This window comes from Cololabis saira, chromosome 13, assembly GCF_033807715.1.
Source record: "Cololabis saira isolate AMF1-May2022 chromosome 13, fColSai1.1, whole genome shotgun sequence".
Lineage (NCBI taxonomy): Eukaryota > Metazoa > Chordata > Actinopteri > Beloniformes > Belonidae > Cololabis > Cololabis saira.
In genome coordinates, this window is record NC_084599.1 from 22,009,546 (window position 1) to 22,022,399 (window position 12,854).

A 12,854-nucleotide genomic window follows, 5' to 3' on the forward strand; every position below is an offset into this window, starting at 1 on the left:
TGCATCATTTAAGATCCGCCCACACAGCAGTCGGCACCGCGTGATAAGTTTTAGATGTCTGTTTTTTTTTTGCCCCCCCCCCCCGTAATATGACCTTGTACAAAGAGGCATAGGATTTCACCGTACATTTTAAATTATAAGTCTTGTCATTTAAGATCGACACAAGCAGCAACACATCATTGTTCAGTTTGAGCGTATTAGAGTTAAACTGTTCAAACCACAATACTGAAACATGAGGCATGCACAGACTCTGGGATGACGATGCATTAGATGAAGAGATGCCAGTGCTGATTCCCGAAGCCCCGTCGAACCCTTTCATCTTTCGCTGCCACATGTGGGGATCAGTAAGAATATTGTACAGGTTTCTGAAGTTCTGCAGCACCACACGCCCCCCGCCCCTCCCCTTACTCTCTTATGTTGAGAGTACAGCTGTTTTATCTTGCTGACATTGATCCGGCCCTCTTAACAGCGCAAGTGTCCAAGGACTGAATTCAGATTGTGAGGATTGTGCCGACGTGATTCTGCCGGGGCATAACTCGGGATGTGTGTACCTTGCTTGATGTCTCTCGTCTGTCTCGAGGCGATCTTCCGGGAACTGAAGAAATGGTCAAACGAAGCGAAAGAGCCTTCATCACAGAGGCCCCTCTGGGGGGGTTGGGGTAGTGGGGGGGTCACAACAGGAAATGATCACTTCCAGATCCTGACCTGGAATAGAAAAAACCCACGTGACATTACTTATTTTCTACACATTTCCTCTTTCTACCTGTTGATGGTTCTGATTCAGGATGAAATGTGACAAGCGTTTCATTAAAGATATATTGTCACTGCTGAAATAACTGGGTTGGTTTTATTTATTATTATTTTTTGGTGGGAGGGGGGGGTTGTCTTCTTACATCAGTTGTGATCTGACTGAGCCTTCATGGCCTTGTCAAACATGAAAAGAAGAGGAATTTGATTGCCAGTGTTGAAGCATTAAATATTCTGAGCCCTGTCAGTCCTCGGTCACAGCGAGCACTTACAAAAGCGTTTTTTTATGCGCCGTCTTCAACATGGCAGTCATCTTAAAAGCATCACAAATACATTCTTAGTTTTGCTTTTTATGAGAGGCACCATTTTAAACACATCTATTGAGGTTTTATGACGCTTTTAATCACGATAATGAAAACTTAGACGATTAATATACTGTATGTAGTCATCCAATAAATGTTTCCAAGAGGGAAAAAAAAGCTCCCATTGTTTCTTTTTAATTTCTGGGAGAGAGAAAAGCTTTTGAAGGGAGGATCTACTAAATCCAGAAGTACATACGGGAATGTATGGAGTACAGATTTTTGTGGGCTTACACAGATAAAAGGTCAGGAGGGATTTATTCATCTTATGTTAAGGCAAGGGAAAATCAGTAATATCTAGACCATCCTCAAACTGGAATTAGTGTGTTTGCTACAAGAGCTAAATGCCTGAACAAAATGTTCTCCATTTAGCAGTGTTTTTATGACCGTGAACATCAGAATTTCATGTTTTTCAGAAGAAAGAAAAGCAGCAACGCTGGCAGAGCGGAGAATCATTAATATCCGGACATGTTGCTCAAACAAATTCCAAATTTCTGTAATTAAAGCATCTTTTCCACAAAGCCGTGATTTCTAGTTTTTCTGTGTTGTCTCTAGAAGGTTGTTCCATGGAGTTATGAGCCTCTGTAGCACAATAGCTCATTGTTTGCCCATCAGTCCACGCTGTCTGTGGGTCTCAGAGCTGTCATCCAAATCCTGAGCACATATCACCACTGTTTACCATCTGGCACCAATAGAAATGTTTACTTTTAACTTCCTCCCCTCACAGGAGACCGGCGCGGAAAGTAAATACGCCATCCTGCCACGAGCTGAGCTGGATTATCATGGCATTTCTTTAAAGAGCTTTGATCAGAAACAATTCTCGCCACAGATACCGCCAGTTGACTGACCGCTGTTGTTTCATGGGAAACATTTCCCAATTAAAGCAATAAGGGTAGCTAGAGTTGTGATGCAAATGACCATGGTGAGGAGGCTCTTTTACTTTCTCCATTCTGTAAGATACGGCATCTTTTAAATGTTGATCATCATGCGAAGCTGTCACTTGGTCCACTTATTTTCTCTTTCTTTTAAACCTCCAAATCTAAGAGCACTTCCACCAGCCTGAGGGGAATAATAACACATACACTTCGCTTATAGCTCAAAAGGTACTTTGTCTACTGTTTTATGAGATCAAGAGTGATGAAAGAAAGATTTAGCATCTACTGTATGAGCAACTTTTTGTATGAGTTATATAAAAAGTCAGGATTGAGAAACCATTGCAGGATTATGATGAAATCAGACTTTTGGAGGCATCTTTTGGGGGTTTTGAGACAAACCATATAATGGATTTATAGAGTCTTCTGCAGTTTAATGCTACAGCTTGATTCACTCGTTTGGACTCTGTGCACCACTTAATGTCATAAAACACAGCAGAGAAGAAGAAGAAGAAGGAGACAATAGGACTGAACGGTTTTACAGGCTCTGTCAGCTTCGTGAGGACTCGGGATGTTCCCTGAAGGACAACACAGTGATTCAGCTGAGCCGTCACATCCTGGCGCTGGAAATACACGCAGAAAACGTGTTTCAGTCATTACCTGAAAATAGCCCATTAGAGAAAACATCACTCGCTCTTTTCTAAACTCAGCTCTCGCTGAGCTGTCTCCCTAAACAGCCAAACCTTTTCTAAAAGAAAAAAAAAAGAACGGTTTATTCAGATACTTGTAATCAGTACTCGAGTTGTAAAAAAAAATCAGGGGGGATGGTGGATTTTATCATATGGGGACAGATAATTTGTGCTGATTACAAATAATATATTACAAATAATAGCACTGACCAAAACACCTGCAGAAATACTGCAGGAATTAATTTAAATATCCACTGGGCTTACATCAAATACATCAAAACATAAAAATAAAAAACAGTTTTCTGAACTTATCAATATGACTCTGTCCTTCACAGGATAAGTAAAATGGATCACTGCAAAAACTCAAAATCTTAACAAGAATATTTGTCCTATTTCTAGTTAAAATGTCTCATTTTAGTAAAAAAAAAATCTCATTACACTTAAAACGAATCATCACTGGAAAGAACAACAATTTTCACCTGTTTCAAGTAGATTTTCACTTGAAATAAGTAGAAAAATCTGCCAGTGGAACAAGATTTCTTTGCTTGTAATAAGTCTTGTGGCAGATTTTTCTACTTATTTCGAGTGAAAATTTACTTGAAACAGGTGAAAATTGTCAAATAAGTTATTTTTCTGGTGTTATTTTTCTGGTGATGACTCTAAATGTTGAAATAGCAGTAATACCACATTCATTGATGAAATGACATAAGGGATGGAAAGGGGGGGGGGGGGTGGGGGGTGGGGGGGGGGGGGGGGGGGGTGGGGGGGGGGTGGCAGTTTTACAGGGATGATTTTGACCGTTTTTATTTCAGGGGGGGATGCCATCATCCCTCATCCCCCCTCAACTCGAGTACTGCTTGTAATCCTCCCAACGTTTTAGCCAGTAGTTTGGTGCTAATTATGTTACAGAATTTAAAGAGGACAAAAACTAGATGAATCAGCCATTGATTTGGTGGGTTTTATTTATGCGACCTGCCCAGCTGGCTGCCCGGTGTTTCTTTCCTAACACGTCTGCCCCCTGTTTCTCTCTTTTTACTTCTCTTGACATTTGGAGGTGAACAGATGGAGATTGTAACCGGGTCGGCGAAGAAGCAGACAGATAAGGAGATGAGATTTTTGTAACACTAGAGGCTGGGTGAAGGGTGCAGCGTATGCCCAGCTGCCCCCTGTCTCCCCTGATGCGTACCTCAGCGCTGGGCTGCTGACCCTGTTCAATTTATCTGTGCTCCTGCTGAGTTTATCCCATTATGTGAACATTTCTTACTTCTAGATTTATCACAGATCTCATGTCTCGCCCCCCATGTGATTTCCACTCTGCTGAGTCACAGTAGTCTGAGCTGTTCTGACTCCTCGTCATGTCATAACTATTTCTGACAGCAATTATAGCAATTATCAGACAATGCTGAAAGATGGACGTGGACATGTCGGACTACGTAAATTGTAATGCAATAAAATAATCCTTTCTGCATTCATCTAAACACCTTGGAATAATTACCGTATTTTCTGGACTATAAGCCGCTACTTTTTTCATAGGTTTTGAACCATGCGGCTTATACAAAGGTGCGGCTATTCTGTGGATTTTTCTTCCTCCGCTCGGGCGCTCTAACCGGAATTAGAATAAAAACTAAGACAAAATAAATGCAAAGAAGAATACGCTACTTCTTCTTTAACAGATAGAAGAAGGCAGAAGCAGATTTCAAACTGATAAATAGATAAATAAATACTGGTTATTTTCTCTTGGTTCTGTCCCGTTTTAATCAGCAAAGTTGCTGCCGTATTAAAAGACACTGTTAGGAAAGGATCTATTTAGGTACAAACATGTACATCATTTTACAGTTCAAAATCCTTCTGTACATGTAGTAAATGTCTAATCTAACAACATAAATATTTGCGGCTTGCATATCTTTTTTTTTTAAATAGAGCGGATGCGGCTTATATACAGGTGCAGCTTATAGTCCAGAAAATACGGTACAGTTCGGTTTGATGAAGCGTTTCTCCTTTGCTCTTCAAATGCAGGATCCGTGGGAATGAAAGCGCTGGGTTATAAAGTGAACATCTGCATAGAGGCTCTTGTTACTAGAGCAGCAGCCGAGGCAGATGTCATTCTGCCCCGTGTGTGGTCAGTGTGAGTAGGATTTGTGAAAAAGAGAGGGGGAAATGTCAGCAGAAGCAAGCACTTACTCACCCCAAGTTATGTCCATGCGCCGTCACCCTGGAAACTTGGTCTCAGCTCCATTTGGCGAGCCTTAAATCACTACCCACTCTCGCAGACGTGTGGCTGGTGCTGTAAATATGGCTCCATTCAATCAGCCTCCCCCTCCTGCTGCATTGTCTCACACTGTGGTCGAGAGCAGCCTTCTTTTTTCTGGGTACGGAGGGGCTTTGCGGGATTCCTTTACTTTCTTTGTGAGCTCGGAGAACCTATTATGTGGGTACGGTGGTGGCTTGCGGCCTCTGCGGCCTTGTGCTGTGCGTGGTTTAGCCGTGGCTGCAGAGCCGGTGCACACATGAGAGGGACCTGCTGAGGATGCTCGCTGCTCTCCATCAGCCATGAACACAGTCTCAATATCTGAGTCAGTGGGTGGGCAGCTCGCAGACTGAGAGTGGATCAGTGACGGGGAGAGTGGCCCAGCAGATGGGAGCTCGCCTGGTGGGGTCCGATGAGATCCGTCTTTGGTCTCTATGATGACAGAAGGGCTGAGGGCAGGGGGTGGATAAGGAGGGGAAACTGGGCTGATTCTAATGGAAGATGCCCCAGGGGAATGAGGCTGAGAGCTGGGGCTGATGGGACGGTGGAGGTTTACTTTTATAGGTGATAGACCAGGGGTGGGAGGCCGAGCAGGGAGGCTCCTCTGGGCAGACAGAGTCTGATCATGGAGGATGAGGTTTTGAAGTTGGGAAGGAATAGACGAGAGAGGATTACTTGTGTACGGCAGTAGCTCGCATTTTCTGGGAGAGGACACGAGACCAGGAGTACAGGGAGGAGTCTGACGCCGCTCTGGTAAAAACTCAGAGGTAATCGGGCACAGCTGTACGTTCTGTGGAGACTGACTCCGGCTAGGGCGATCCCTCCTGAAGGTGTCGTATGAGTCCACAGTTCTCAGCTGGTTTTTAGCCCCTACGGGCCTCTGGTGGGTGCTCGCCACCGTCGCCTCACTGGAACTGGAACCTGAGCTGAAGCTGCTGTCACTGGGAGGATTGGCGTCCCCTCCCGTCCTCCGTTCCTCCTCCTCATTCAGATCAATTGTGGAGGTTAGGTAGTCAATCTGCTGCACCACCTATAAAACATGCAATAAATGTCGGTAATCACGTCACTCGACACCTTTAAAGGGATGCACATGAACAATAGAGTAATGTTCTCATCACACTTTCTGCTTGGACTCCAGTTGGAGGCTCTGCTCTATACCTGTACATGCACAGTAGATGCTTGTCTGCGAGGAAAGGTATTCCCCACATCCACACATTCAATCAAGATCACACAGACACTGCAAATGTCAAATAACATCTGCCCCCAGCCGCCCATAAATCCTCTCATGAAAAAAACAGTATATCAAAGGGACATGACTGGATTTTTGCATATCTGATCTGACGAATGATAAATCATTTCGAGCAGAATTTGATTTGTAGCAGATTTGATCATTCAGAATAAAGTGGACTTGGCTGGAAAATGTGAGCAAATACAACTTGACTGTGTGTTGTGCTTCAGCTCTGCCTCCAAAGCCACTCCCAGGCTAGGCCCCACTGCAAACAAGGTAGTTTGTTCACGTGGGCGTGGTAAGTTACTGCAAGATGCACAGTTACTACGAGAAGCCAGACGTTTTCAGAGATTATCAGTCCAGAGTTGATACAAGATTGTTCAGACGACCAAATTTCTTTTAAGGAACCAAGGTCCCGTGCATGTATACCTTTCTAAACTCTACATTGGGGCATAAATGCACAATACAATATAAGTTGTAAAATCAATATCCCATGCACACTCACACACACTTATTTTTTGTCTTTATTCTTTATTATTTGTATATTGCATTATTAGTTTGCCATCACTTTTGTGTAGTTTTACTTTCTGTTTTTTGTATATTAATCTTGACATGAAATTTTTATATCTTCGGTGGAGGCTTCAAATAAGCCCATTGGGTTTTTTGCCTCTTCCTGCACCTATAGTGTTTACCATTGATATGTCCTGTATATTTTTTTAAAACTGTGCAAAACAATAAACTAAACTAAACTAAACTAAATGCCCAAACTACCTAAAAACAAAAAAATGGGGGTGAGGGGCTTGAATGGAGTTTGGTGGAGGGACACAATAAAATCAGAGGTTTTCTAAATGGAGTCTAATAGCAAAGGATAAATAACAGCCAATCGTTGGTTATTTGAGGACTTAAAAGGGATTGTAGCATTGATTAGTGAAAAGATAAATATACAGATCAGAGTTTTCTCCTCAGTAAGACTGGTCTTGAATGAGGCAACCCCTTGGGTCCTATTTCAATCGAGCATCTTGAACAATGTTTTATTATCCCTTAGACCTCTCTGTGTAGTTTATTTATGGAGCAAGACATCCTCACCGCTCACCTGCCTTCTGATGCTTCTCACCCGCCAACCTTGCTGCTAAAATCTCACACCCCCCCCAACCTGTAAGCTCAGGTTCAATGGACTGGTGGTGGTGAAGTTATATTCATCACCTTTAACATCTCCAAGTATGCCTAATAAGTGGAGACTGATTAAATCTGAGGTTAGATGCGAAACCAAAGAGTTATATCATTAAGAAAGCATTTGAAGTCTACATTGAACGAGATGACTGACTGACTGAATCTTTGCCTCAGGGACTCTAGTAATGATAGATCTATTACAGCCACATATTTAATTTTTCTGTGCTTAAAATTACTTCACACACAAAACGAAATCAAAGCAGAATTTGATGAAGTGCAAGTTGGAAGCAAAAAAAACCCAGCTAAGGATATTTTAAAGCAATTAAGATCTTAAAAGCCGGAGGGTGGAGGACCTCGTCAAAGTATCGTCCTGCAGAGAAACAAAATCCAGTCAAATGAATTAAAGTGCTGTGGAGACAAAGCTTATAAAGTGAACCTGTGGTTTTTGAGGCCACTTGGGGCAGTTGTTGACTTTGCCTGAGACCAACTCTATTCAGCTTTCATATGAATAACAAGAAAGGAAATGGATATTTAAAAAAAAAACACAGAGTCCGGTGTTAGTAGTACATACTGTATGAAGGTCAGTTTCCCTCCATTAAGAGGCTCTCGTTCTGCTGAAGCTCCTGCAGAGACTTCAATAATTTACCTTCAGCTGAGACGGAGAGTTTAATAAACAGCGGCATGAGCTGAATTTAGATTTGCTCAGCAAAAGAATTCAAAGTACATCACAACTTCCTCACCTGCTCTTCTGTCCGATCTTTGTTTAAACTGTGAGTCTCCCAACTTAAATAAGCAGCTTAATAGGGACATGTTTCTGTTTCAATTAATCCTTTAGCCAGTGATGCACTTTAAAAGAGTAGAAATCTAGGAAATGCTTGCTTGGTCCAAACAAGGTCTCAAACCTAAAATCCTTAATGGAACAATTAGAAGCAGCAGTTTCTCATCATCACGGTTTCCCACCTATGAATATTTGATAGGAGCACAAAAGTGATAAATGGAGGGGAATGAGAATAAACATCCAACAATCTGCAAATTTAAAGTCGGCACAATGCGCCTACATGGTCTGGGGCTTAAAATCCTGAGCCATCTGAAGTTTTTGCCATGATTTGTTGTCTAGGTTGTCTTATTAGACTTTGAAAATCTTTGTTTTCTCTTTTCCTCCAGTCGGGTTAATGTTCCCTTTCTGTTTTGTCCTGGAAATGATTTTGTCCTTGTGGATTTCATTGGCTTTTGTCTACTGCCCGGCTGTTCTGTTCATGCACACACACACACACACACACACACACACACACACACACACACACACACACACACACACACACACACACACACACACACACACACACACACACACACACACACACACACACACCTGTTTGCTTTCCGTCTCTCTGTATTTGTACTCCTGGGTCTTCTGTTCCCATTTGGCAGATCGTCATTGTTAGCCCTCGAGTATTTACTCCTCCATGCCTTGTCAACTTTAGTTTTTTTCCCTGTTCTGCTTGATTTTTCTTTCCTTTTTTCTTTTATTGTTTTAGGATTTATTGCCCATGTAGCACCTTCATGTAATTAAGATCAATTGGCACATAAATTCCATGTATTATTTCACCTCCGTGCCTCCTTTCTGTGAGTCTGAACTTGGGCCCTCTCCTCTGCTAAACATCAAATTATGCCATTTTGAATCAGTGCCAAAAAAATGCTTGTTGACGCACGGATCTAATTGTAAAGCTGCCGCAGCTTCGGTGCGTTTGAAGAAGCATTAGAAATCAGGGTAATTGTTTCGGAGGACTTTCACAGCTCACACAATTTCACACAACGCAAACAAAGTTTAGATCCGCCAAAGACAGAATGAGATTACTGTTACAGAAGCGTGCAAGCTAAATTTAGTTGGCCCACCCATATAATGTATCTAACTGGTTAGTGAAGAGCACGCCATGTAATATATCAAACGCCAGTGTGCATGTCAAGATGCAAAATGAGTGCATAGGATGAGTATATGTACTACATACATATATTTGCACATTTTGTTTGCACCAGCTAGTAGGCACACGGATGTGCACAGCTGTATAACAGTGAAAGCTGGAGAGATTTCAGGATATTACGCTGGGGAAAATGCTTGACCCCCCTCACCACCTGCTGTATGTGCATAGATAAATCCTCTGCCCGTGCTGGATGAGTTTTGTTCCCTGTGTTCAACGACATCCTTCCTGATGTCAAAAGATGACCTGATTTGTCTCTTCTTTTATTTTTTTCATGCTGTGGATTTTTTTTTCTTTTTTATTTCAGAGAGGCATTTCATATTACTTTGAAGTACTGCATGCATATGCACATCAAGTGACTCTGGGCAGGTTGCTTGTTAATGTCAGGAATCAGAGGAGATAAAAGAGCGGAGGCTCTCACTTTTCACACAGCGCTTTCAAGAGCGCTTATTAAAAAAAAAAAAAAAAAAAAAACAATATTTTTTGACCCCCAGGTTTCCACATGCTGCTGATGAGTGCTGAGTGATGTTTATTATTGAGCTCAGATGTTTATGTTTCATTTGACTATTCAAGTTTAGCTCAGTTCTTGTTTTTCATTGAAGTTCTGTCAAAATGCCGCAGCAGAAGATCACTGTCATGTTCATGCATGAGGCTGCTTTTGTGATGTTTTCCTCCTCTGGTGGAAGAGCGAAGTCTTAAGTGATGCTGTAATGTTTTTACAATCTCTGTCTAAAATGTTTTAAATGCTTGTTTCAGCTCTTTTTCTGTGACAGAGGCTGATTATTAAACAAAATTTTGGGTTGCTGCTCAAGCAAAATGTATGTTAAATCAGGGTTTTTGAAATAAACATGTGACCTCTAAGGTGTCTTACTTTCTTGTGAGGTGTCATCTCAATCTGGATTTTCTAACACTTTATCTTTTTGTATCCTATCCTTCTTTTTTTCCCTAGTCTATATACATTCATCAACGTCATATTGATAGTATCACACCAAAACTAGGCAGGTTGGTACCTGAAGTTTAGCTGTGCCCCACAGATTTGCATCTGCCAAGAGGCAAGATTTGCATGTCACTTTTACTGGCCGGGGCAAAACACGAGGCAAAGATACTCAGACATAAATGGATTATAAAAAGCGTTGGGTGCTATCCAGCTGTGCCTGGAGCAGCAGCTGTCCACAAGAGGGGGAGAGTGGAGGAAGAGATGAGAGAGGATGTTTGGGGGCAAAGACGAAAAGAGACATGTGGGGGGAAAAGGCTTTGCTTAATGTCACACAGCATCATCTCAGCATCCCCTGAATACATCAGCCAAATGGGGCATAAGTATTGTTTTGTTCACGTCTGTGTAAATGCATGACTCGAGCTGTGCTGTATACGGCTTTATGTCTGGGGACAGGTGTCAGAGGAGAATTGTAGAAAACAGAACAGCAAATTGTTTTGGATCCATGCAACTCTGCCACTGACTTTTTAATGCATGTTTAATTCTGCTGAGGACATGCATTTGTAGTCTGGCTTGTTATCTGTAAGCGCACAAGCCCTCCAGGTTCAAATAAGCTTCAACATTTTCTGTATGAGAAAAAAGTAAATTAATACAAGAGTATGCAGTAACCTTTCTACTTATTTTAAACTAATTTGCTTTAGTAAAATTGTTGTAACCCATCACTCCTTGAAAGAAATATCATTATCTGTACAAAACTAGCTGAATTTGAAATATTGAAAAGCTTTTGTCTCGTTATGTCTCTGCAGACTCAAAAACAGAAAAAAGAACCTGCTGTGTTACCTCTTTCATTTCCTGATGAACGTCCCTCAGAGCTTTGACAACCTGCTCCAGATTGTCCACAACTCGTTGAATCTGGTTTCTGACCACTTTCCTGGTGCAGCCCGCTTCTTTTGTCTGTGGCGCTTCTTCGCTGTTTGGTCGGGGTTGTACCCACGTCTGGTTCTGACCCAGGACTGCGATCCGCTCTGAGTTTGGTCTGGGTTTCCTCTGGCCCCTTAGCGTTGTGGTGCAGCCCAGGCCTCTCTGGGACACCTCGGTGGAGAAGATGAGTCCGTTCAGCGGCCTGTTGAAACCCTCCACAGGTGGCTCCCTCAGGGCCGCCAGGTCCTTCTGACTCTGGGAGTTCTTGCAGTGTTTGTTGATGTAGCTGAGGCTGGAGCTGAATCCGTGCCGCCGCTCTAGCGGGCCCTGAGTGTCTGAGCCCAGCCAGCTGGATGAGTGGAGGTCTCTGTGGCGGTTGGTCGTTTGACTGCTGTAGTCCCATAACTTCCCTTTCCTGCCCTCGGCGCAAGCCGCAACAGGTACATTACAGTTGGGTCCCTCTGCAGAAACAGGGGTGGGAGGTGGTACCACAAGAGGCACACATTTCCTGACTGGGGTCCTGTCCCCCTGCGACTGGAGCGGACTCAGGTGGCTGCTCTGCTTCTTTACAAGGACTACTTTGTCCTGAGCTGTGGAGGTGCTTCCCCCCGGGCCTTGTGGCCCGTCGCCTTGGCTGAGCCGTGCTTTAGGATGTGCATCCACCTCCTTAGTCTGGTTCCAGCGGGCGGGACTGTCCTCTCTGTGCTTCCCGGGCAGAATGTGGTGTCCCCTCAGCACCACCGGCAGCATCCCCATGCCATTGCACCGGAGTTCACCCTTTTTGGCCCTGTCCGTTTTCCCCTGGATGGAGAAAAAGCCAATCCCTTTAGCTCTCTCCAGCGGGGTCAGGCTGTTGCGGCCCTCGGAGCTGGATCTGTAGGGTCCGTTGAGCCCCGGGTCACCGCTGCCGTGGTGAGCCTTCAGGCTGTTGCGCAGCCACGGGATGAAGTGAGGGGTGTGAGACTTGAAGCCTTTCTGCTCTCCAGGTGCATGAGCCTCGCTGTCAGAGAACATAGTGATGGATGGAGTCCAGCAGCCTCGGGGAAAGAGGGTGAAGCAAAAGAGGAACAGGAGGACTCCTGAGACACAGGGAGCTTCCTCCTCTTCTTCCACAAACCTCTTCTTAAGTTTTCCATTAACATCGGGTTTATCAGCTCTGATGTTTAGTCTCTTCCCTTTTCCTTTTCCCCCTCATACTCTTGTCTCCAAAACTTTTTCTCTGTTTTTTCCCTTCTCGGCTCAGATCCAACCCCCTCTCCTGTTTTTTTTACATTATCACCCTGCGTTTCCCCCTCTGCTTTGGCTTCTCCGGTGCTGTGCTCCTGAGCCCTCCTCACCCATTCATTGGGCCAGTGTTGGAGATGCCAGGGCCCCCCCCTCTCCCTCTGTCCTTCCTCTCTGCTTGCCTGCGTATCACTGGCACAGTAGCAGTGGAGGCTTCCTGTCTCTATCCCTCTCTCCCTCCCCCCTCCCTCACTGCACTGCGCTGCCTCCTATCCTCGCTCTTTCTTCCTCCCACTCCCTCTCACTGCTCCAACTCCCTCTCCTCTTTCCCCGTTCTCTCCCCATCTCCGTCTCCTCACATTGCTCTTATCTGAGAAGCTCTTATCGTCTTCGGTCTCTGCGACTCTCTTCCTTTTCTTTTCCTCACCTTTGTATCACTGTTTTTTGTCCTCCCCACCAAGCTGCAACTCCAATCTGCTATAG

General features: G+C 43.8%; 1 protein-coding gene across 2 annotated transcripts; it reads right to left on the reverse strand.

Annotated features, from left to right (window-relative positions):
• Nucleotides 1–408: 408 nt before the first annotated feature.
• Nucleotides 409–12,542, reverse strand: LOC133458421 (uncharacterized). 2 transcript variants are annotated; one of them, XM_061738288.1, is made up of 3 exons: nt 11,067–12,542; nt 4,853–5,945; nt 409–705 (listed from the first exon to the last, which is right to left on the reverse strand). In XM_061738288.1, the coding sequence occupies exons 1-2, from the start codon at nt 12,159–12,161 to the stop codon at nt 5,001–5,003; spliced, it is 2,040 nt and encodes a 679-aa protein (XP_061594272.1). In that variant the 5' UTR covers nt 12,162–12,542; the 3' UTR covers nt 409–705; nt 4,853–5,000. The 2 variants fall into 2 exon arrangements, with proteins under 2 accessions (XP_061594272.1, XP_061594273.1); XM_061738289.1 differs by having other exon boundaries at nt 4,849–5,945.
• Nucleotides 12,543–12,854: the final 312 nt, after the last annotated feature.

What these genes read in the sequence shown, in the direction of transcription:
- LOC133458421 (XM_061738288.1), bottom strand. Translation starts at nt 12,161, where the DNA reads ATGTTCTCTGACAGCGAGGCTCATGCACCTGGAGAGCAGAAAGGCTTC. An exon ending in TTCATCAGGAAATGAAAGAG is followed by an intron (nt 5,946 to 11,066) that starts GTAACACAGCAG and finishes CATGTTTTATAG; the next exon opens with GTGGTGCAGCAGATTGACTA.